This window comes from Pleuronectes platessa, chromosome 6 (genome assembly GCF_947347685.1).
Source record: "Pleuronectes platessa chromosome 6, fPlePla1.1, whole genome shotgun sequence".
NCBI classification, from domain to species: Eukaryota; Metazoa; Chordata; class Actinopteri; order Pleuronectiformes; family Pleuronectidae; genus Pleuronectes; species Pleuronectes platessa.
The window spans coordinates 13,160,662-13,182,353 of NC_070631.1; the positions used below are offsets into that span (position 1 = coordinate 13,160,662).

The following is a 21,692-nucleotide window of genomic DNA, read 5'->3' on the forward strand; positions in this document are numbered from 1 at the left end:
AAGGTAAGACATGTCACTAAACGTTCAGCAGCAGCATCTGAGATCAGAAAACAAGGAGCTTAAATAATTCAGATTTTATTTATTGAAAGCAAAGCGATCAAAAGAAGAAAAAAAACAACAACAAAACAGCCCGGACAGAATATTCTCACTTACATAAATTTTTCCATTTGCTTAAAGCTGACTCTGAATCACTCTGGGAATATACAGAGACTGCTGTACATTTTCTTTGAGTTTCATGATAATGGTTTTGACAAAGCCCAGAGTTCTCATTATAGCCTTGCCAGTTGCAGCTAACGCATGGGAATGTATCTGTACTGTGTTCAATCTGTAGCATCAGTCTCCTGATTAAGCTTTTAAAAAGGTCACATAAGAAAAATGAAAATACATCTTTTAGGTCACACGACAGAAGACGGGCTTTAATCCACACCATTGAAAAGAGGGCAGTATAAAAGTTATCAGAGCTAAAACTTGTTTGAGGTCATTTCAACACATTTTTGCTCACGATAAAAACTTGTTTGTTAAAAAGTTTTGATATCATGATTCGTTATCATAACGACTCATGTTTGGCCAAATTGAGAAAGGGCTGATTTGTAGAAATGTACATACATCCTGGTTGTTGCAGCTTATAAAGAACAACCTCCCCACAACAACAAAAAAAAACAAGAATTCACTAATCTAACAAATCCAGAAAATACATACACTTTAAAAAAACAATAGGAAATAACATGTGGGACCTAATGGATACGTGATCTGTGTCTATAGAGTATATGAGCTTCCATCTCACTAAACACCAGTGTTGGAAGTGCCTCGTCCTATTCATTGGGATTCGGGTTGGCGTCGGGATACTGAGAGAGGTCAAAGGTGAGGACTTTGCTGATGACGCAATCTCCTTGCTGTGGGTAGAGAAGGAAAATAAGTTAATACTTTGAAAATAAAACTAAAATTCAGAATGTCTTTTTAATTTGCATTTATAAAAAAAAAATTTTTATTATTACTGTAGGCCTGATTCTGATTGGATCAGGCATATGCCTTAATGAGGCAAAAAGTGAAACTAGATTTACCAAATATAGGTCATAATTAGGGCCGCACCAAGTTATGTACATTCCTTTCATTATCAATTATCTGGTCAACGAGATGGCAAAAACAGTGGAGAAGAAATGTATCTGTGCTTTTCAGGGAATTTGACATATTTAATTCGCTTTACTTCACCGTGGACTGCAGTTAAATACTGGCACATAGGTAGAAGAATTAGAAGACTTGACTTGTTTTTAAGGGCCTTAATTTTCACTTAATGGATTTATCAACTTTAATAGCTTTCAAAAGTAAGATTCAAGACCTTTGTTAAAACAAAGGAAGACATTTTAATAGCGTTTAAAGCCAGTTTTGGGAGCCAGTGATATTTTTTGGAACCTGCAGATACTCTTATGAGACTGTTAAAGTTGTATGGCTCTATCTTCTTCAGTATTTTTTGCATATAGAGAGAATATTGAGAAACACACCTCTGGATAAACACCGATGAGTGAGTCAGCCTTGGTGTAAAATTCCTCCTTGAGCGAAATGACGATGGCCTGGGTTAGCACGGACTGGTCCTTGATGTAATTGGCCACCTTCAATTCACAGGAGGACATGAGTTTTAGTTCACGTGATAATCAGTCAATAACAACAACCCTCTGAGTTAACATCAGACACAACATTGATCAAGAAAAACCTGAACTACTGAAACAGACCTTTCCGATGTTAGTGTTGTCCAGAGCAGCGTCGATCTCATCCAGGACAAAGAAGGGAGCGGGTTTGTAGCTACAGACAAGCAGGAGAGATGATGTTAACAATATGCCAGCCGGGCAGAAATCTTTGTCAACTTCCAAGCAACACAATCATGTATTCACACGGCATCTCCCTCTGCTCCACTGTCTCACCTGTGAATGGCAAAGAGCAGAGCGAGGGCAGCTACTGTCTTCTCTCCTCCTGACAGGTTGTCCATGGGTCTGAACCTCTTCCCTGGAGCCACGCAGTTATAGTTGATGCCGTCCAGGTACGGCTCCTCTGGGTTCTCTGGGCCCAGGAAAGCCTACAGAGGAAAAACACACTCACGGTTAAATGTTTGCTGTTAAATTAATCCAGCATGGAGGTTGTACAATGGCAGGTTTATGTTAACCTGTGACTGACCTGGGCACTGCTGTTGCGTGAGAGGGATTTGTAGATCTCATCGATGTTGGTGGCCACGGACTCAAAGCAGGCATTGAATCTGTCGTACCTCTCCTTTTTAATTTGCTCAAAGGCTTGCTTGGCTTTCTTGGCTCTCTTACGAGCAGCTTCAAACTCTGAGACGGACGGAAACACACATCGATGATATCATTAGGACCTTCTCTCTGAATCGCCACCACTTCCTTTCTCTAAACTCGTTTAAAACCGCGGCCATCTCACCATCACTGGTCTCCTGGAACTTGTCCCTGACGCTCTCGAGCTTCTCCATGGCCTTCATGTTGGGTGCACTGATCCTCTGTAAGATGCTCTGCTGCTCGTTCAGACGCTGCTGCAGTGCGTTCGTCTCTCCCTTGATCTCATCTTCCGCAAGTGTATCCTGTAGGAGGTCAAACATGATGTAATAAGTTTAAGAGTGTAGCATAAAATCTGGGTGGCTGGAAATATCACTATTCTGTGTGTACAATCTTTTTGAATTATCAATACTGCTACCTACAACACCAAATAACACAAATCCAGAGATCTGATGTCACATTTAAATAAAAAAATAATGAGCAGAGACCAAGCAGGTCTTTACAATGTAAAGCAGAGTAGTTGTTGGAATAGTAACCTTGAGGTCTTCAGTCAGGACGCTGTAGTCAATTTCGATGAGAGCCTCTTTAGCCAGAACAGTACTGGACGTCCTCTGGCTGCTGGTTTCCTCTGTTTGCGAGCTCCCCTGGATCAGCAAAAAAAGTATAATTAAGTCATTTTTCAATCCCAATTGCATAAAAGGAAGCGCCACATGAATGTATCTGCATCTACCTCTCCCTGGCTGATATCGTCCATAGTTCCAGAGCGAAGAGGCAACCTGATGTCCTGCATCTTGCAGGCTTGAAGCAGGTTGTGACGGTCACTGCGCTTCTGTTCCAGTTTAGTCTCAATGGCCGTCACCTCCTTCTGGAGCTGAGTCAACTCCCTGGAATATACAAGAACACATTTAGAACACACTGACTCAAAAGTAACATATTATGTATGCATGTGTATTCACAATATTAGAAATATTAAGTTTGATGTATGTGTAGCCACTGACTTGTTGGCGCCACCCAGTTTTTTGCGGATCTCCTCCATCTCATGGTTTTTATCGTTGACTTCCGATTTCTTGGTGAGGTGCTGGTTCTTCAGGTCCTGTAGCTGGGCCATTGTCTCATCAATGATCTTCATGTGTCTGTGCTCCTCCTACAGGACGATAAAACACGTGTAAGATTCAACTTGATGTCCAAATTGGGGAGGAGAAGTTAACAGTGATCTAGATAAATTAACCATAACAGTGAAAAAATTTAAAGGGTCTGATTTCCTGTGGATCTTTGAAGGTGAGTTCAGTTCACATTTAGGACAAAGAAGCATGTTTGACTTCCATCTCATGAAATGACACTATGTTCAATCACTAAATAAAAAAAGAAACATTGCATTTCATACAATGACATTTCCTATCAATGTTTCAGGGCTGCAGTGTGGAGGTGGTATGAATCATACTGGGTCAAATCCTTGAAGTTTTCATCCTTGATTGTGTGTGTTTACCTTTTTAAGCCGCTCTATTTCCGCCTCATCCTTCTTGACGGTTTGCTCCCACATCGTCACTTTCTCCTGGTCCTCCTTCAGCTGGTTCTTCTCGTAGTCGACCTGGATCCCCAGACGAGTTTTCTGGGTCTCAAACTCAAGACTGAGGGAAAAAAATAATCGGGTTAGACCAAACAGAAATTAGACTTCTTAATCTGAGAAGAACAATGAATTATCTACACGGGAACTGGAAGAATTTAATGACTAAACTCACCGCTTCTTTGCAATCTCATTCTGCCTCTTCACCTTCTCCTCCTCAAACTCACGGATGTTCCTCACTCCGATCTCTTCGCAGAATTCCACAAACACCTCATCCTCCACCTGGAGACCAAAAACACCCATGTTGCTGTCACTGCAGTGTTAAATACACGCAAACCGACTTCTTAAAAAGGACCCTGCTTCCTGTCAGTCTCACCAGGTTCATGCGGTCCCGTAACTCAGTGATCTCCTTCTCTCTGGAGTGAACAATTCTCTTGATGTCGTTGATGCGGGGGCCAAAGTTTGCCAACTCACTCTCTAGCTTAGACTTCTCCTGCAGGACGCAAATTAAACAAGCTTTAACACAACAGTCCCTGGAGTAATAACATTCAGGACGAATGAAATGACGAGGCTGTACCTGCATGTTGAGGGAGAGGTGGCGGGTTTTTGTCTGTTCCAGGTCACTCTGGGAGTACTTGAGTCTCATCTGCAGACCGTGGGCCTGAGACTGAACCTGACGCAGCTCAGCCTCCTTCCTCTTGGCCTTCATTTGCTCCTACAAAAGAAACACATTGAGTGGAAATTGCTGAGATTTAAAAATCAAGTGAAAATCCACCAAACTGCAGCGAGCGAATATGGATCATATCAATATCTCGATCTTGTGGTTACACAGGAGATGATGCCCGTTTTCCAGTATAATAACATTTCAGGTTAAATAACTAACACGCAAATACGACCAAAATCACAACCACCCCGATCAAAGCGTTCATATTCAACATTACCTTGAGCTCTTCTGTGAGTTTTTCTTTCTTTTCCTTGAGCTTGTCCACTGCTTTCTCATCCCAGCGCCTGGCCTTGGCCTTCAGGTCGCTGGCTCCTCCAGAGATGACTCCAGACTTCTGGAACAGAGTACCGTCCAGGGCGACTGTCTGGACACGGGAAGACAAGGAGAGATTGGTTAGAAAGATAGATACGGGTGACATGAGCCCTCAGCTAGTGACCTAAATTACCTTGTGTCTGTATGGCCCTCCAAACGCAATCCTTCTTGCATCTTCTACGTTGTCACAGACCAGGGCGTTTCCACATGCATACTGCAGGGCTTTCTTGATGTGGGGGGGTTCGTAGCGAATCACATCAATCACCAGCTTGGCTCCTCTCAACTCTCGCAGTTTCTCATCTGTTGGTTTCACCTTTGTAAAGAAAAAAGTTTATCATGAACCATTCTATAATTCAATTTGCCTGGTTTTACAACGAAAAGATGAAATGCCTTATTCGACAGAGAAAAAAAAATTCCGGACATTAAATATTAAACGAAAATGTAATATTTCCAGGATTCACGCTGATAAAATTGTGCTGAACTCCTAAAAAGCCTTGAGCCGAGCTTTTATCAATTCTTTCCAGTAATCACCTCAAGGTAGTCGAGAGGCAGGAAGGTCTCCGGCTCTCCTCTCTGCTCTTTGATGTATTGAATACAGTCTCTGCCGGTCTTCTCAGAGTCAACGATGATGGCGTCCATGTTCTTGCCCAACACTTTAGTCACAGCAATCTGATACTTCTTCTGAGTGGGCTGACACAGGTCGATTAGACGACCGTACTGAGGGTTGAAAGAGGAGAGTTTGTTCAATGACTTGACTGGGTCCAGAAGGAAGCATAAGAAAATGAAACACTATGGTAAAGGAAGCGGCCAGTTGCCTCACCACAGAGCCGGGGTACAGTCGTTTGATACTCTCCATGATCTCAGCCTTGCGCTGCTGGCGACTGTTCTCCTGCCTGTCGATTCTGGCATCTCCCAGCTGCTCCATTACCTACAGCAAACAATGCAAAACATTTAGAATTAGTTTGATGATTTTTCGTATGTAACTAATAACAGACAATAGGAGCACCGTTACATGCTGACCCACTGGTATGGGTTACTGGCATACCCAGCAATCATTTACTGTATGTCACACTCGTGTTTTTCCATAATTATGAAAATATCCAGGGTAAGAAACGTTATTTATTCTATGGGTGGTATCTTTCAAACGTTTTCAACACCAGTACCAATATCGTAATTGTGATATTGGTTCCTGAACAATTCTTTCCCCGATACCATTTAAAAATGACCACAGTATATAAGCAAGTATAACAGCATTTGAAGTCTGGGGTGTGTATTGTGTACCTGATTTAGCTCCGTGTTGATCTCATCAATCCTCCTCTTGGCGCCCTCCACCTCCTCAGTCAGCTCCTCCTCCATGCGCTTCTGCTCATCTAATGACTGCCTGGGGGGGGGGGGGGATAACAGGACAGGAGAGTGTGAGTGAAGGAGCATTTTGGAGAAACCTATAAAATAAATAAACTGAACCATGGGAGCAGCGTACTTGCTAGTGGTGATATAGTCATCTAATTTCTCAATACGTTTCTGGTTTTCCTCAATTTCCCGGATCTTCTGTTTGATTTTGGCCTGGAGAGAAAGGACACAATGTCTGGTTAGATGCGTTCAAGTTTTTGCTGGCATATGGACATTTTTTTATCATTATTGTATTTACCTCCGTCTCCACTTTCTTCCTTTCCTCCAAGTCAAGGCGGTCCTGGTCGGCCTTCTGGTCGCGGTTGAACTTCTCCAGCTCCTGGGCCAGCGTAGCAGCACGTTTACTGGCCTCCTCCTTCAGACGGTGGTACTGCTTGACCTGGAGGAAAGAGGAACAGTGGGTTGTGTTAAGAAGATTCAATATAAAACATCCGTTGAGTGTTGAGATCATAACAAAAGTTAAGCACTTCACGCTAACTAAATCCTGAAGATATAATTTGCTCTTTTTCCAATTGTGTCTTAATGCCAAACTGCTGAATTTATTTCAAAGACTACACAGTCGTCTAGGACAGAAGCATAAGAGTAGATTTTTTTCAGTTGAATCCAATTCATTTCAGTTTCAATAAAATGAAATCCTGGAGCAGATCAATTATTCAAACTCAAATTCGACATCAGAACATATCAGACCTGATTTTCCTCCAGGGTGAGGTCCTGGCCCTGGCTCTGCGCCTCCTCCTCCATTCTCTCCTCAAACTCTTGCTTGGTCAACTCCACTGCTTTCATCTCTTTATCCAGCTCATCCATGTCTCCTTTGCGTTTCTTGTACATCTTCTGGGCATTTTGCAATGACTTACGCGCGGCCTCAAGCTTCTTGATCTTGTGGGAGGTGTTCTCTTTAGCCTTAATGTACTGCGGCCTCTTTTGGTTCAGCTCAGAGTCTTTCTCTCTGTGGAGGGAGGCACATGATCAGAATAGTTATCAATGACACTAGATCTATATATGAGCATTAAGCATAAATGACGGGGCTGTCATGTCAGTAACTTACTTGATTTCTTTCTCAATGGTCTGCTGTTCCCTCATCAGCCGGCCTAGCTCCTTCTTCTTGTCCTTCAGCTCCTCCTCCACATGGTCCATCTTTTTACGGTCCTTATCGATCTCCTTGTTCCGCTGGGCCAGCTCTCTGTTCAGCTTCTCGATCTCAGTCTCATTGTGGTATAGCTTGAAGAGCTGCAGCTGAACACTGGCCCTGGCTACTTCGTCCTTCAGACGCTGGTAACGCTCAGCCTGGAAGTGTGATGGTGGAATACACACAGTTGAATAGATAAAGTGAAGCTAATGTTTTTCATGTGCTTAAAAGGGTCTCATTGACAAGACTGTCCTTGCCAAAGCAGGCTGCAAATACTATGTGTGAAGGTACATCCTCTAATAACAAAGCCTTTCTACAAATTAAATTCCTCATACATGTCAATAAAGTTAAAAAAACATGATGCAAATGTTACTTGAAGTATTTCATATACAATCCAAGCAGGACAAACCTCCTCTTTCTCTTGCTTGGCTTCTTTGCGCTCTGCAGCAATGTTTTTCTTGCGATGATAATTGAACTGGGTGTCCTCTTCGGCCTTCACCATCTCCTTCTTCCTGCGTTCATACTCCTGCGCCAGGTCTCCGGAACGGGAGATCTCCTCAAACAGAGCTGTACGCTCCTTGGGATTCTTCATTGCAATGGACTCCACAGCTCCCTGGAGGGAAGACGAGGAAGGAAACAAATTGTGATTACAAATGGAAAACTGCCAACTTCAAGTCTTCACCTCTAAAGCATTGATATCCATTGAAGACACATGCCTGGCTAAAATATTTTTTTTCACCATAAAGATTACAGGTAATATAGAAAACTAGCCCACTACAAGGTCTGTGCTAGATGTCAGCGAATCTATACTGTCAATTACATATAAAGCATTTACTACATATAACCAGAAAAGCACTGAATCTGAAGTCTGACAGCAAACTTCTCCAAATAGCTTCCTGAAATAACAGCGATTCATTTTTTTTCCCCATTTAGAAAACAGCTTTAGGGGTTTCAGTCTCACCTGAAAGACCAGGAAGTTCCTAGCTTTGATCAGGATGCCCAGTTTTTCCAGCTCCTCGCTGTATTCAGGCAGGCCCACCACCTTGCTGTTGATGCGGTACTCGGAGGAGGAACCTGATGCACACGAAAGGACGGAGATCAAACAGGAGAAACATAAGCTCATTAAAAAAGAACACACAAGAAGGCTAGTGTTTTAAATATTTCATTTAAAAAGAGACACTTTAAATGATAAGACACATCACATCATATCGCAAGGAGTTGTCCGACTTGCAGATAGAACTGGACAATTCAGGGTTTCATTGTGGATTCATGTTTAAAATGTGACTTTAAAACATAAAACATATTTAAGACTCATGTTTGTGCAAGTCCACAGCCAAGGACATAGCACATATAGCTTCCTTGAAAGTTGAGGTATCAGTGACATAAGGAGGTTTTGATGTTTTGAGGTCTGATTTCTAAGCGATACACAAGAATGAAGCCACCAATACGACTGTCAATAAGCGTTCATACCAATAATGCCCCTTGTGAAGTGGCGCTCCTCTCCGTTATCCTCCTGGTACACCATACTGACGAAGGCCCTGTTGGAAGCCGGCTTCCCAACAGGCGCTCCGTGGATGAGATCCTTTAGAGTCTTCACACGAAGGTTACTGGTCTTCTCCGCCAGCACGAAGCTAATGGCATCCATGAGGTTGGACTTTCCTAAGACAAACAAATGGAGTTCAGAGTGTTTAGAGAAAGCAGCTTAACACAAGTAAAACAGAATCAATACTTGTTGATTCTAATCATTTTCAAACAGTTTGCTGTGATGTTTCAGTGGATTGAATAATAACACAGGAACTTTGACAGAATGTAGGATCTGATTATATTTAAGTTAACTTCGATCCTCCGTATGATGCATTGTAATAAATACAGAAGACTCGAATTATAAGTTAACACAATATGTACTGGGTTAACATTTGGGGGCAGACTGGTAACATTAGATATGGTTTGTATAAACAGTGGTAGTAGTGGGAGCCTCTCTAAAGTCAGAGGGTTATCCCTGGGTTGTGTTTACCGTTAGCCAATGCTAACAAGCTGTCTGCGTTAGCCGCGATCATAACATACCAGATCCATTGGGTCCGATGATCGCAGTGAACTTGTGAAAAGGTCCAATGATCTGCCTTCCTTTGTACGACTTGAAGTTCTCGATCTCTATCAGTTTTAAATAGCCCATGATCGATGAATCTGTGCCGCTGTTCTATATTAAAAAAATAAAATGCACAGTGGATGTTAGCAAGTAAAATGCTGCTAATGCTAACAGCCAACGTCTGCAGAGCAAGCAACGTTACAGACGAAGCACGCGTGCAAATGAATGAATCGCGGTGCAATCTATATCCAACCTATGCGTCAGTCACATCATGAAGCGCATGTCTGGTTTAATAAACGAATCAGCCTCATAATCGGAGTCAAAGAGCCGCGGTGCAGATGTGACAACAATGCGCCATTTTACAACCAGACAGGAAAAGCCTCGAGCGCGCGAGACTCGAGACCTCGCGGCCTCTCGCGAGACGAGACGGAGTGGCTGGGGATTCCGCTGTGTTGTGTTTACGGCCCCAGATAACGTGGGAGCGTATTTAGGGACACGAATTCATTAAACATCGTCTTAACTCCAGAGAGTATGCACGTGTGTTGACGTGCACCAGTCTGTCTGCGTCTCAGTGTGACAAATTCATTATAATAATACTAACTTTTTTAAAAGAGCACAACAAATAAACATCATCTTAACTCCATAGATAACGCACGTTTACCTAGCTCCAAAAGTCGTTCTGCGTCTCAATGATACTAATTCATTATAATAATGGTTATAATAATAACTTTATTTATATAAATATGTAGAGAGAGCAGTATAATTATACATTTAGCTCCTAAATTTTGTCTTTTCATCTTTTTTATTCCCAACACTGCACCGAGTATTGAGGAGTTACCATGGTTACCAAGGGCAGTCAAACACAACAGGACACGAAGCAGCCCTGAGCTCAGAGATCTGCACACAGCTCTAACGTCAGAGGTGAGTTTCTACTTTAAATCGATATTCAGTCATCGATAGACAAAGTACTGCCGAGCTGTAGAACCTGCTTCCAGCACATATACCCTCAATGAAGCCTGTCCAAGGTTGGTGGATGATATATTGTGAGGGTAATTAAGCACATCACCTTACTAACCCCTCTATGTTACTTACAGTGTTGTGCAAGTTCACTACTCTCATGAACTACTTCAAAGTTCAGTTCATACAAGTAAACATGAATAGTTCACGTTCATAGTTCACCATTTAAATTCTGAACTAGTTCATATTTCAGTTCATTTCATAGTTTTAAGGTGGAAAGTGAGAATGAAAGACTTAACTTGTTAAAGAAAACCTTATCCATCACTACCCCTTGCCTTTACTGTCGGAATGTTTATCAGACAGTGTGTAAAAATCCCTCAGATAATAATAAGGTGCATCGGATCTCGGATGTAGTTGCTGAGTCTGCGTCTCTGCTTTCTCTTGCCATCTGTATATGAGACCGAGAGCTGTTGTGCTGCAGGTATGGCCTGCCCCTTTAAGGAAAGTTTGTAGTGTGTGACGTAGTGCACCAGGGTATTGTGGGAAAATACGCTGAAAGTGTGTTTTGTAAGGAGAAGTGACGGAGCATCTAGAGGAGATGCGAGTTTCGCTCCTGCTGTATATCCGAGAAATAAAGTGGCCGCATTCCAAGTAAAGAAACATCTCCTCCTCCTTCTTCACGGAGCGGTCCGGACGGCTGGTTACCGGCCAGACAGCGAGCCAAGATAACCAGTGACAGGGGCGGCTCCTGGTACAGGCGACATAGGTGACTGATTTATCATGACGTGACTCATGCAATGTAAAACAATACATTAACGTCACACCATCATCCTCTAACCCCGGGGACGCACCGGAGGTAGAAGCGCTGTGAAAAGCGCTCCGCCTCCTTTCCTCGCCCATGTTAGATACTTTGGCTGTTCGCACCGGCAGCGTAGTGCCGGGAAGAACCAGGAAGCGCCGCAGCCACACACACAAGCACATAATCTCCTGTGGGGGGGGGTGGCGGCTACAGGCTTGCGTAGGTCAGTCACCTGTGAAGAACAGAATCATTTACCCCTGAACCAGCGCGGAGAAATGATGATGAAATGTAATAAAAAACAAATTTAGTATAAAATTAAATATATATATTTTTTAATTAAATTAAATGGGGAAAAACAAAAAAAACTGCGAGCGCACATCCTGCGCAGAAGCCCACTGCGCACATTCTGCGCAGAAGCCCATTGCGCACATCCTGCGCAGTAGAATGGGTATTTTATATTTAAATACTTTATATTTACATCAGGTGCGTGTCCTCTCAACGGAGGCCACCATATTTTTTTTACAGTGGCGCAGACTGGATAAACTAAACACATTTTGAGTTTTAATGACAACAGAAGGCTGCTACAGGTTCTCTTTTATGTTTGGATGGGGGAAGGTGAGGGTTATTCAGCTGCAACATGCAACTTCACCACTAGATGTCACAATTCTACAGACTGAACCTTTAAGTTTTCCTTATCAAGTTTTCATACTTTTAGCAAATTTTTCTGACAATGAATTTGTTATTTTTATTGTTGAATTCCGGACTGATACCTTTAATGCAAAACAATTCACAATATAGTTCTGGTATAAGCTGTTACTTCAGTTAGGGATAAGAATATTTAATCCAAAAACTATAGCGACAAACGTTGATTTGATGAAGTATCTCCTCCCTTCAGGCCCACTAGAGACTGTCAACATGTACAAAGTGGATTTTCCTGTAGACCAGTCCGCTGAGAAAGCAGTGGAAAGGCGGAGGTCTGCAGAGTCAGCACGAAAGGCCCGGATTTTCAACACACGCCTGCGTGTGATGGGTCTCGACACCGATGTTCTGAACCAACAAGTCCAGGAGAAAAAACATCAGCAAAATAAAGAGAGACAAAGAGACAAAGCTTTTGGTAAACTATGGTTAGAGTTAAATCAGCTGAAGCATACACACGCTATTCACCTTTCTCCACCAATGAGAGGTGATATCACAGTTGTTTTTATTATCAATATATTGCAGATAAGCTGAGAGAGTATCACGATGCCGCACTGCTGCAGCTGGAGACTGATGACCGAGAGAAGCGAGCAGCTCTGCACACCGACCTGGTCCAGTACTGGGCCACTCAGCAGCGTGTGGAGGACTCGCGTGATGCAGATCTCAAGTGTGGCCTGCAGGGGGCATTCAGGATCCCCATTCCAGAGCGTGAGCTTGGGCCTGCCAGTATGCAAATGTTTCAGGTATAGGCTTTCTGTGACTGGTGGGGTCCATGGTGTGCATCAGAGGTTTGAATACATAATCAGACAACTCCTGGAGCCTTGTGTTCCTTGTTTCATGCAGGGAGAGGGTATCGGAGAGGAGCAAGTGAGGAGAGAACAAATGAAAGAGACAGAAAGAGATCTACAAGCCCAGAGGGAGGACAATGCGAGGAGGCACATGGGAAACAAGCACAGAGGTGAAAAGAGAAAAGCACACAGTCAGGAACTCACACAAGCACTTTGTAATCACTGATGAGCGTACGTGCTTTACACTACAGCCTCTGTAGATCACACACATGCTTCATGCTTTCCTGCACAAACAATCACACACTCCTACGCACAGCCCTTATTGCCAGGTGGCATTGATGGATGCTCATCCCATAGAGCCGGTACATGTGTGAGTGTGCTGTTGAAGAGCTTAGTGCAATGAGTAATGGCTAATGCACGTGTGAAAAATGAGACACATTATTCGATTCCCAAAATCATGTGTGTGTTCCAGAGATGCTGGTGAGCAGAGAACTTGTGCATCAGGACCTGAGGGGTGCTCAACAGGCAGCACTAGAGGAGGAGTGCAAGAATGCCATCCGCATCGCATACAACGACTACAACCGAGCTCTGGTACACTACATGCATGTGCCCACACTGATGCACACTCACACTCACACACACATACACACACACACCACCTGCTGCTGCTGCAAACGCTCAAAGCTAAATCCAGTGGGATTCTGAGCGTTGGCATTGTTCTCAAGTGGGATTTTGAAATTAAACCTGCTAATTGAGAATGTTAAGTGATGCACACACTTGCTGCAGAAAGACAATTTGTATTCGTTGGTACAAAGCAACACGGATGGTTAAACTGCTGTGATGCATGTGTGGCTCTTCTCTGTTTTTAAAAGCCCCCATTCAGCTCTCCCTTCATCCCCTCATTTGCCTGAATGCACTTGATTGAACCCCCCATTGGGAGGCATCATTACAAGTCCTCCAGGTTGTTGTAGTAGTTTTTTTGACAGTTATGTGGTTTCTCTAATAAATACTCACATGCATGAAGCAAATGCAACTGACTGATTGGGTCTCTCAGGAGGACATTCACCATTTGGCTGATTCTCGACTCTGTGCTAGATGTAACCACGTATTAGTGGTTAGGTTTTAGTGAAGCTGCTGCTTGTATCCCAGTCGTCAAGGGAACCACCAATCAACTGGGCCTGGTTCCCCGGTGAGGCCTCACCATGACCTGTCCTCCACAGGCGGCAGAGCAGGCAGAGAAACTGATGGAGCAACACAGGAGAGAAGAAAGGGAGAATCTTGCAGAGATGAGGCACACGCTGACGTCCGACATGATGATAGAGTGTGCCGAGGCAGCCGAGAGAAAGGTGGGAGGAGGGAAGCCACACCACGTTCTGACTGACAGGTGGAGGGGGATGAGCCCCGAGCAGCTCCGTGCCGTCCATGAGGAGAGAGAGACACAGTGCCGTGAGAGACAGGTACTGGGGCCACCCGGAATAACAATGCCCTTCCCATACATAAACAACTTGTTCATGTTCAAGTCATGTCTTCACCTCTTCTTCAGACTCATTTTAGTTCTAACTTTCTGGAAAAAAAGTTCGAAACTGAGATTCATAAAATTTTGATGAATCTCATGATGAACAGCATCCACACAAATTATATTATTCCCTCTTTTAGTTTTTTAATTAATGAGTGCTTTCTAACACACTGACTCAAAATGTTCCATTGGGTCTTCATTTGGTTCTGGTGATTTAAAAAAACCTAGGGTTAACATTGTGTTCATATTTATCAAACCGCGGTTCTGTATTTATTATATATCTGTACTACCGTTCATGTTTTTCACTTTATTTCGTTGTCCAACTCTATGTCTTCTTTTAGATATTTCTTTACTGGTTGCTTATGTCTATAGGCTTAGATCCAAAGGGGTATTAATTATTCTCTGATTTTAAAAAGTGCTATAAAGGTCATTTTTGAACCCCACATTTGGAAACACTCATTCATACAAATTGTGGTAACATGGTTGTTGAACCTGATATCCTTCACAGCAGTTCAACACTCACACCTTTCTTTTGTTGCCATGTCAAGAGAAAGCGTGATGCTGAGAAGATTCATGACACAGCGTTGGACCTTCAGCTCCTGAAGCTGTCCAGAGAGGCAGAGGAGGAGGAGGTGAGAGCGGCAGAGCTGAAGAGACAGACAAGGATTCAGATGGATCAGTACAACATGCAGCTGGCCAGGGAGCAGCAGGCACAGTGAGCACTGCACACACATACTGCAAACTACATACACTCACTATTCATGCATTAGTCAGCCAATACATTCTGGGTGTAGCTAGGGCTGGGCAATGAAGCAAAATCAATAATTATTGCAATATAATTTTCCTCCATAGGAATACAACAAAAAATCGATTTTGTAATGAATACATATATAATTCTTGTATAGATTTGAAAGATGTTTTCATTTTCTGCTCATATAGAGGAGTTTGAAACCATAACCTTCACTCAAGAGCAAATATTTGACTTTAATCCTCAGAGAAATAATGTGACATTTATCGTGATATGACATTTTGGCAGATTTGTAGGTGTAGTGAAATTCATATTTTCAGAGGCAGTTACTCACTGCGTGTTTCTTTGTGTCCCTCTCACTTCCAGTCAGGAGTACCTGGACAAGAAGCTGTACACCAACAAACCCACCAGGGACTACTTTTATCAATTCAACACCAGCTCCCGCTGACCGCCTCACACCTTCTTCAGGCCCGTCCTCCTGTCACAATGTGCTAATAAAACTGATCGATTGTTGTGCTCCCACTCAGAGTGAATTGGATCCTACTTATTCAATATTTACTGCTTAATTTTAAGTGACACATATTCATTGATTTCATTGGTTTCGTACACTGGTGACAAAAGAGGGAATCTTTGTTTTTGGTACAGATTGTTCCATGTACTTTATTTTCACTCATATATCCAGTTACAGTGGTAGATTCATAATGCAGTTACAATTATCGTTGCCCCACATGTGGTACAATCCACTCAACTTCTAACGCCGACCCATGGTACATAGAGATCCCACCAGTTCCCACTGTGCCAACAGTGCACCCCACACTTCACAAAGAGGCACATTTACACCTCACCAGGGACACACACTCTCCCTCCCTTTCTCTCGCCCCCATCCTCCCACAGGGGCATTGTTGTTTAAAGCCTGTCTGTTTTTCAGAGTTCTCAAGAAGCTTCTCTAAACGAGCCAATTCATATTTTCCTCTTTTTAATTATAAAATATGGAGGGGGGAAACAATGGTGGAAAGCAAATGCCAGCGACCCCACATTTCACCTTGAAACACGAAAAGCAAAGAGTGAGTGGCAGTCGAGTGAGTATCTGTGTGTGTACACTCGTTCCTCATTCAAAGCTAACATTTGCCCTCGAACACTGACAAACACAGATGTTTAGCAGCAGATAGTCAAGTTAGAATATTGGCATATTTTGTGTCATTCCTCGCTCCTGGTATGAAAATAGATATTTTTAAACCTTTATTTGTCCTGAGTGAGTCTATATAGCCAACAACAGGGAGCTCAAACACACCTCTGTGTGTGCCACTGGCCGCTCTAAGACATCCCATGTTTTCCACCTCACGGACTGTCAGGTAATATCTGGCCAGTGTCGAGCTTTTATTTGAGTAGGGAGAACCGAGACTGCAACGTTGCACATAGGTGCTCCCTGTGGTGTGCACCAACTGCATCGCCGCCTCTCATGACTGCATCGGACAAAAACTCCACAGATATTCACTGCACTGCAATGCATCGCTGGATGGTTATGGGCAGGAACGGAATCTTAGCTTTCATCGTAATGCAACTACTACTATCACTAAATGACACTAATGCACACTTTTTTTAATTTTTGAAATGCTTGAAAACATCGACAGAACTTTTTTTTTTCTTTTTTCCCCCCTCTCTCCTCAGCTATGAGCTATTTTTTGCTAAAACAGCCAAATCTCACTGCAGTCAAAAGGGGAAAGGTTGGATTCATAGCAATAGTACAAAGAAGAAAAATTACAGCTTGCAACAAATTTAAAATTAGATGTTAAACCTGCACGTTTTTTCACATTTTCTATCAAACATGGTTTGGTTCATAAGAACAATCTTTTAGGGTTGTATTTACATTCAATGGGGGAAAACCTGTCCTTCCAGATCTTGTCATTGCCACTCCTCTCTCTCCAGTAACTTGTATCTCAGATTTGTTTTATCAGTAGCATGTAGATACAATGACTACCCAGCCCTAAAAAGAATACATTCTCTGCATTTGATATAACTACCAACTGTTTGGCAATCGCCAAGCCTGTCGGAAATGTCAACTTGGATTCTGAAAATAAACCTTGAGCGTGTTCGCCCACGAGACTCCTCTCTCCGATCTGTAGTATACATAAATACTGCTCCTCAAACAATTAGCGTATTATGGGATGGACAGGTATGAAAGGATTGTTAATTGGAGACAACGATGTTTTTAATACAGTGTAGAAAGAGACAAAGACAAGATACAGAAAGCTACACGTAGGTGTTGACACAAAAAAGTACAATATATTTTCCAATAATGGCATTACACTTCTGGTGGGAAGGCGAGAGAGTAATGACATCAATCTGGTGCTCTATGCAGACCCAGCAGGCACAGGAACATATAAGGAGCATGTACATATCTATAATACTGTATTATGGCTAAGTAGATAGATGTAGATGCAGCTATATACACCAGATGCTACTCAGCATCTTCACAGCAAGTTATTTATAGTAAGAAACTTGGCTTCGCTTAGTTTCGATGAAAGCATCTCGATCTATGAACTATGTCGATAAAGAGAAGTCGTGAGATCTACATAAATAATGAAAAACACAATAACACAACATGATGATGAGAAGAAAAATGAAAGAAAAATGATGTTTTTTGTTTGTCAAAAACATAGAAAATTAAAGACATGAAAAATGTCACTGGCAAATACAATCTGAGACATTAAATGGCTTTCGACGTAAAAAAAAATAAGATAATGTGTCAAGACATGATAAATATCTAAGTTTCAAGACTGGTGGAAACTTTTGTTTCCTCACACACCACCCTCCTCTCTCAATGAACGACTGCATCTCTACACAACCACAGCCACAGTCCCTCTCTTAGTTCTATCTGTACAGCATTCTGTCTTTATCTTTCTATAGAGTTGGTTGCTGAGAGAAAGAACGAGAAGAAAGGGAGAGAAATGAATGTTAGTCATTTGGATTAGTTAGTAAACTACACAGATAAAAGAGGATGAGGGACGGACATCTTCAGGTCAGTCAGACTCGTATCACATTGTCCACTCATTTGGACACTCCTTTGGTCAAAACAGTCCAGTCCATCAGATGACTGCCAGGGCCATCTGAATAGTCAATATATTGATTGTGTATCAGTCGTCAAAGTACAGATCAGCACGTCAGTATAAGGAACAAGAGCATATGGGCACATATGTGTTGACATGTTTTGGTCTGGTGGTCCCCCCGGTGGACATGTGGGGGTTAATCTAGAATGGTAACTGAGTTGGGCGTGCCGTTGGGGGCTGGGGAGACGGTGTTGGGGTTGAGCGGGGAGTTGTCGGGCAGGCCGTGGAGCGCGTCCGGGCCCTCGCTAGGCCGACTGAGCTGGCTGACCAGGGACTCATCCATGTTGAGCTCCAAGGTCCTGGCACTGCTGCCGTTGAAGTCGAGGTTGTCCTCGCTGCACAGCTTGCTCTCCTCGCACAGGGACGGCTGGCTGGCCGTGTGCTTCTCCTCGAGATCACTACAGAGCACACAACAGGTCAGAAGCAAGGAGTATTATCACAAGGCTTTTTTTTTTTTATTCCCAACGCGATTACTTTGGCTTTTTCAGCAAGATTTTATTTTCAAAAAATGGCCACATGCGAGCCAGAAATTCACAATAATAATCTACTATCTTGATAATCACGTTTAAAGCAAACAATGATTTGCTGCTTTTCTTCCTCTTACATTGTATTAATTTGAATATTATTGAGTTTAGGATATTTGGATAAGCATTTTCTAATATTTTATAGACCAACTGATTCATGGATTGAAGAAGAAAATGAGCAGAAAATTCAAAATAATACCAGTTGCAGTGCTACATAATTCATTATTTTACTGAACATGGAAAACAGTGTTAGTAATGCAGGAGATAATAAAAAATGGGTCCGGGCATATTGCACGAGAGCATACCTTTCTAGAGATCTGCTTAGCACAGGCAGGCATTGGGGAGAGGAGGGATAATAAAAGCAACACAAAGGGTTAGGAAAACCAAACAATGCTGAGGGAATCAGGGCTGTCAGGAGTTAGAATTCAAAACATCTACAGAAAACAACGTCAAAAAACAAACTGCTGTGCACTCAGATGACAAACCTGTACTCTCCGAAAGTCTCATCTTTCATAGGCCGCGCCTCTGAATCCATCGGGCCCTCCTCTTTATCTTTCACTGACAAGGAGAGAGATTATTGGATTTCATTATCGGGAAGATCTGAATCATGTTTCTCTCACAGCCGCTGTCTCACACATTAATTATGACATTCTGTCGGATGAACAGATAAAACCAAATGCATGTGCGTGGAACAAAAACATTCTCGGTATCTGCAGACGGATCAGTTTATTTATGAGGTCTAGAGTTCGTCCTTTGACTTAATTTCTATTCAGACTTTTAGCGGAACGACCACCGTTATGTATTTCATAATTAAATTTGTGTTTAAGTCATTAGTTGCTCAGAAGTAAGATTTCTTTGGGTACGGTCAGAGTTATTATTAGCTCCATTAAGGTCATCTCCATTTGTTTGTCTGTTATTTAGCAGGATCACTGAAATACCACTCAACGGATCACCACAAAACTTGGTGGACGGCTGCAGAATGGGTCAGGAGAGAATCCATTACATTTTGATGGGAATCAGGAGGCAGATCCAGGATTTCCCCCCCCCCCCCCCCCCCCCACACACACACACACACTTTTTTCAACATTCAACATACGTTTTTTTAACCTTTCACCATTTTCCCATAGAATATAAGTGGATCTTGATTTTTTTAAATCAGACATGATTAGGGGACTGACATTTATGAGTGATTAAGTTAATAGAATAGGTTGATAGTTCAGATCCAAATAAAAATCCAGATCAAACGGGTTGAAATGTGGTTTCATGCTGCTGGCTCCTCCCTGTATTTCAGAGCTTTTATCTCCCTACGAGCCAGGAGGCAGTCAGAGATCCTCTGGTAAGGCGTTGCTAGCCACTCCAAAATCTAGGCTGAAAACCAAAGGAGAAAGAGCCCTTGCTGTGAGGGCCCCTACACTTTGGAACAATCTGCCAGAAGAGATTAGACGAGCAGAATCAGTTATCTGCTTTATCTCTCTCCTTGAGGCACTTCTCCACAAAAAGACTTATCACATGATGTCTATGACTTTAATTATTTGTATCTTTATTTTATTTTTTTTGCTCTGTGGATTTTTTGTGAATATTGTTGTTACTTGCATCGAAAACTGCTATACAAATAAATGTATTATTATTATTGGTAATATAAGGGACTATATATGCGCTGTAGTGGGTGCCATTCTATTTTAGTCAGTTCTTGTTTTTTTGCAACAGACAGAGCCACTTGTTGTTCCTTCATGTGGAAAGGGATGAAAGCCTGTTTTACTTTTCTTTCTCACCAGTAAGACAGTGGTCTGCAGGTTTCAGTTACTCTTGTGGTTTGACATTATTATTTCACGCTCCTTTTCTCCTTTACACTCAAAGTAAGGACATTCAGGCTTTGAGGTCTGTTTCCCCTCATGTTTAATGCAAAGGATGCAAAGGGGGAAGGTTGAAAATAAATAAATTGTCAATCTATTTGGAGTTGTAGCCGCTGTAAAAAATAAAAAAGTGAAGAGAGCAGATTTGGGAGAATTTTAAGGACGGGGGCATCTTTTTTCACCGTCTCGTTTCCGATCAGAATAATCTTGTTCACCGTGGTGCTTTCCTGGAAGTGCTTGGCTTCCTTCTCTACCGCAGCGTCACTTTCATTATCAGACAGTTTTATGGCTCCAGACTGTTACACCCAGTGTGTGTCCTCACGTCACAGTTGTCTGACATTGCATTGCTCTCTCAAACAGGCTTTGAAGGACAGACAAATATTGTAAATTCATGCTGTTGCTCAAGGCCTCAATTAATTATACTCGTCAACAGTTCACTGCTCTGCTGATGAATGCTTCACAGTCATTGGGGCGGGGCTGCACACCTGAGTACTTTCCCCCTTTACTCCTCTTGATGAAGCAGAGGATGAGCAGTATCAGCAGCAGCAGCACGATGGCGCTCACCACGCCGATAAACCAGCCTTGCGTCGCAAAGCTCTGCTGCACCTCCGTCACGGCTGCAGAGGGAAAAGGGAGAAGGGAGGTGGAAAGAAAAGAGAGTGAGGGGTTGTTTTTTCATATGAAGGGGAAATTGGGTAAAAGTACAAAAGCAGCGAGAGGGATGAAAAAGGAGAGACATGAAGGAGGAGGAAGCAGAATCTAGAGCAAAAGAGACAGAGCATAATGAATTCTGACAGGGTGGCGGTTCACTGAAACAAACACAAGTAATGGATCATTTCATATGGCTAACCAAGCTCTCCTTTCACAGAAGTCTTTGAAAGCACTTCACAGGCTGGGCCGGGAACTGCACGACACTCTCTGTAGGACTGGGGCTTTTATATTTAGCTCTGTGGAAGCCCAGAGGAGGGAGCAGGGAGGATGAAAGAGGAGAGGATGAATGAAGGGAGAGCGCCTGTCGTACCTGTTCCGTTTGTCTTGATGTGAGCTTCCCAGAAGGTGGTGTTGCTGTGGGTGATGCGTAGATGATAGTCAGAGCCGGGTGTCAGGCCTTGGAGCTGGTAGGAGGACTGAGAAGAGTTCATCTTCTCCGTCTTCTTCCATGTGCTGCCATCTGCGGAAGCACAACATCAACCAGGGTGGTTAAAC

General features: G+C 42.8%; 3 protein-coding genes across 4 annotated transcripts in view; 1 reads left to right on the forward strand and 2 right to left on the reverse strand.

Annotated features, from left to right (window-relative positions):
- Window positions 1-59: 59 nt before the first annotated feature.
- smc1a (structural maintenance of chromosomes 1A) lies at window positions 60-9,906 on the reverse strand. 2 transcript variants are annotated; one of them, XM_053424842.1, is made up of 27 exons: window positions 9,752-9,906; window positions 9,477-9,609; window positions 8,883-9,071; window positions 8,374-8,486; window positions 7,822-8,025; window positions 7,332-7,570; window positions 6,974-7,232; window positions 6,525-6,665; window positions 6,357-6,439; window positions 6,158-6,257; window positions 5,697-5,804; window positions 5,408-5,593; window positions 5,010-5,189; window positions 4,782-4,928; window positions 4,418-4,555; window positions 4,217-4,333; window positions 4,016-4,122; window positions 3,763-3,904; window positions 3,275-3,420; window positions 3,007-3,160; window positions 2,813-2,920; window positions 2,425-2,581; window positions 2,167-2,321; window positions 1,917-2,068; window positions 1,728-1,797; window positions 1,500-1,607; window positions 60-893 (listed from the first exon to the last, which is right to left on the reverse strand). In XM_053424842.1, the coding sequence occupies exons 2-27, from the start codon at window positions 9,583-9,585 to the stop codon at window positions 813-815; spliced, it is 3,693 nt and encodes a 1,230-aa protein (XP_053280817.1). In that variant the 5' UTR covers window positions 9,586-9,609; window positions 9,752-9,906; the 3' UTR covers window positions 60-812. The 2 variants fall into 2 exon arrangements, with proteins under 2 accessions (XP_053280817.1, XP_053280816.1); XM_053424841.1 differs by having other exon boundaries at window positions 9,477-9,892.
- A 2,263-nt stretch (window positions 9,907-12,169) lies between these two features.
- On the forward strand, window positions 12,170-16,372 carry ribc1 (RIB43A domain with coiled-coils 1). Its single transcript, XM_053424847.1, has 7 exons — window positions 12,170-12,368; window positions 12,476-12,693; window positions 12,794-12,908; window positions 13,211-13,329; window positions 13,959-14,195; window positions 14,803-14,969; window positions 15,369-16,372. Exons 1-7 carry the CDS (start codon window positions 12,170-12,172, stop codon window positions 15,448-15,450), a joined length of 1,137 nt encoding a protein of 378 aa, XP_053280822.1. The 3' UTR covers window positions 15,451-16,372.
- l1cama (L1 cell adhesion molecule, paralog a) overlaps window positions 15,649-21,692 on the reverse strand; it is a 43,498-nt gene continuing 37,454 nt past the window's right edge. Inside the window, exons 25-28 of the mRNA XM_053424848.1 lie at window positions 21,508-21,657; window positions 20,972-21,103; window positions 19,119-19,191; window positions 15,649-18,507 (exon numbers count right to left, since the gene is read on the reverse strand). Coding sequence (XP_053280823.1) covers window positions 18,246-18,507; window positions 19,119-19,191; window positions 20,972-21,103; window positions 21,508-21,657 — 617 coding nt within the window. The 3' untranslated portion in view covers window positions 15,649-18,245. The remainder of the gene's footprint in view (window positions 18,508-19,118; window positions 19,192-20,971; window positions 21,104-21,507; window positions 21,658-21,692) is intronic.

Bases quoted from the DNA above. Each gene is read 5' to 3' on its own strand.
- smc1a (XM_053424842.1), bottom strand. From the start codon at position 9,585: ATGGGCTATTTAAAACTGATAGAGATCGAGAACTTCAAGTCGTACAAA. The intron at 5,805-6,157 runs GTACACAATACA...TGTTTGCTGTAG, and splicing joins TCAACACGGAGCTAAATCAG to GTAATGGAGCAGCTGGGAGA. The intron at 894-1,499 runs GTGTGTTTCTCA...CTCTACCCACAG, and splicing joins TCATCGGTGTTTATCCAGAG to CAAGGAGATTGCGTCATCAG.
- ribc1 (XM_053424847.1), top strand. From the start codon at position 12,170: ATGTACAAAGTGGATTTTCCTGTAGACCAGTCCGCTGAGAAAGCAGTG. The intron at 12,909-13,210 runs GTGAAAAGAGAA...TGTGTGTTCCAG, and splicing joins CATGGGAAACAAGCACAGAG to AGATGCTGGTGAGCAGAGAA. The intron at 13,330-13,958 runs GTACACTACATG...TGTCCTCCACAG, and splicing joins ACGACTACAACCGAGCTCTG to GCGGCAGAGCAGGCAGAGAA.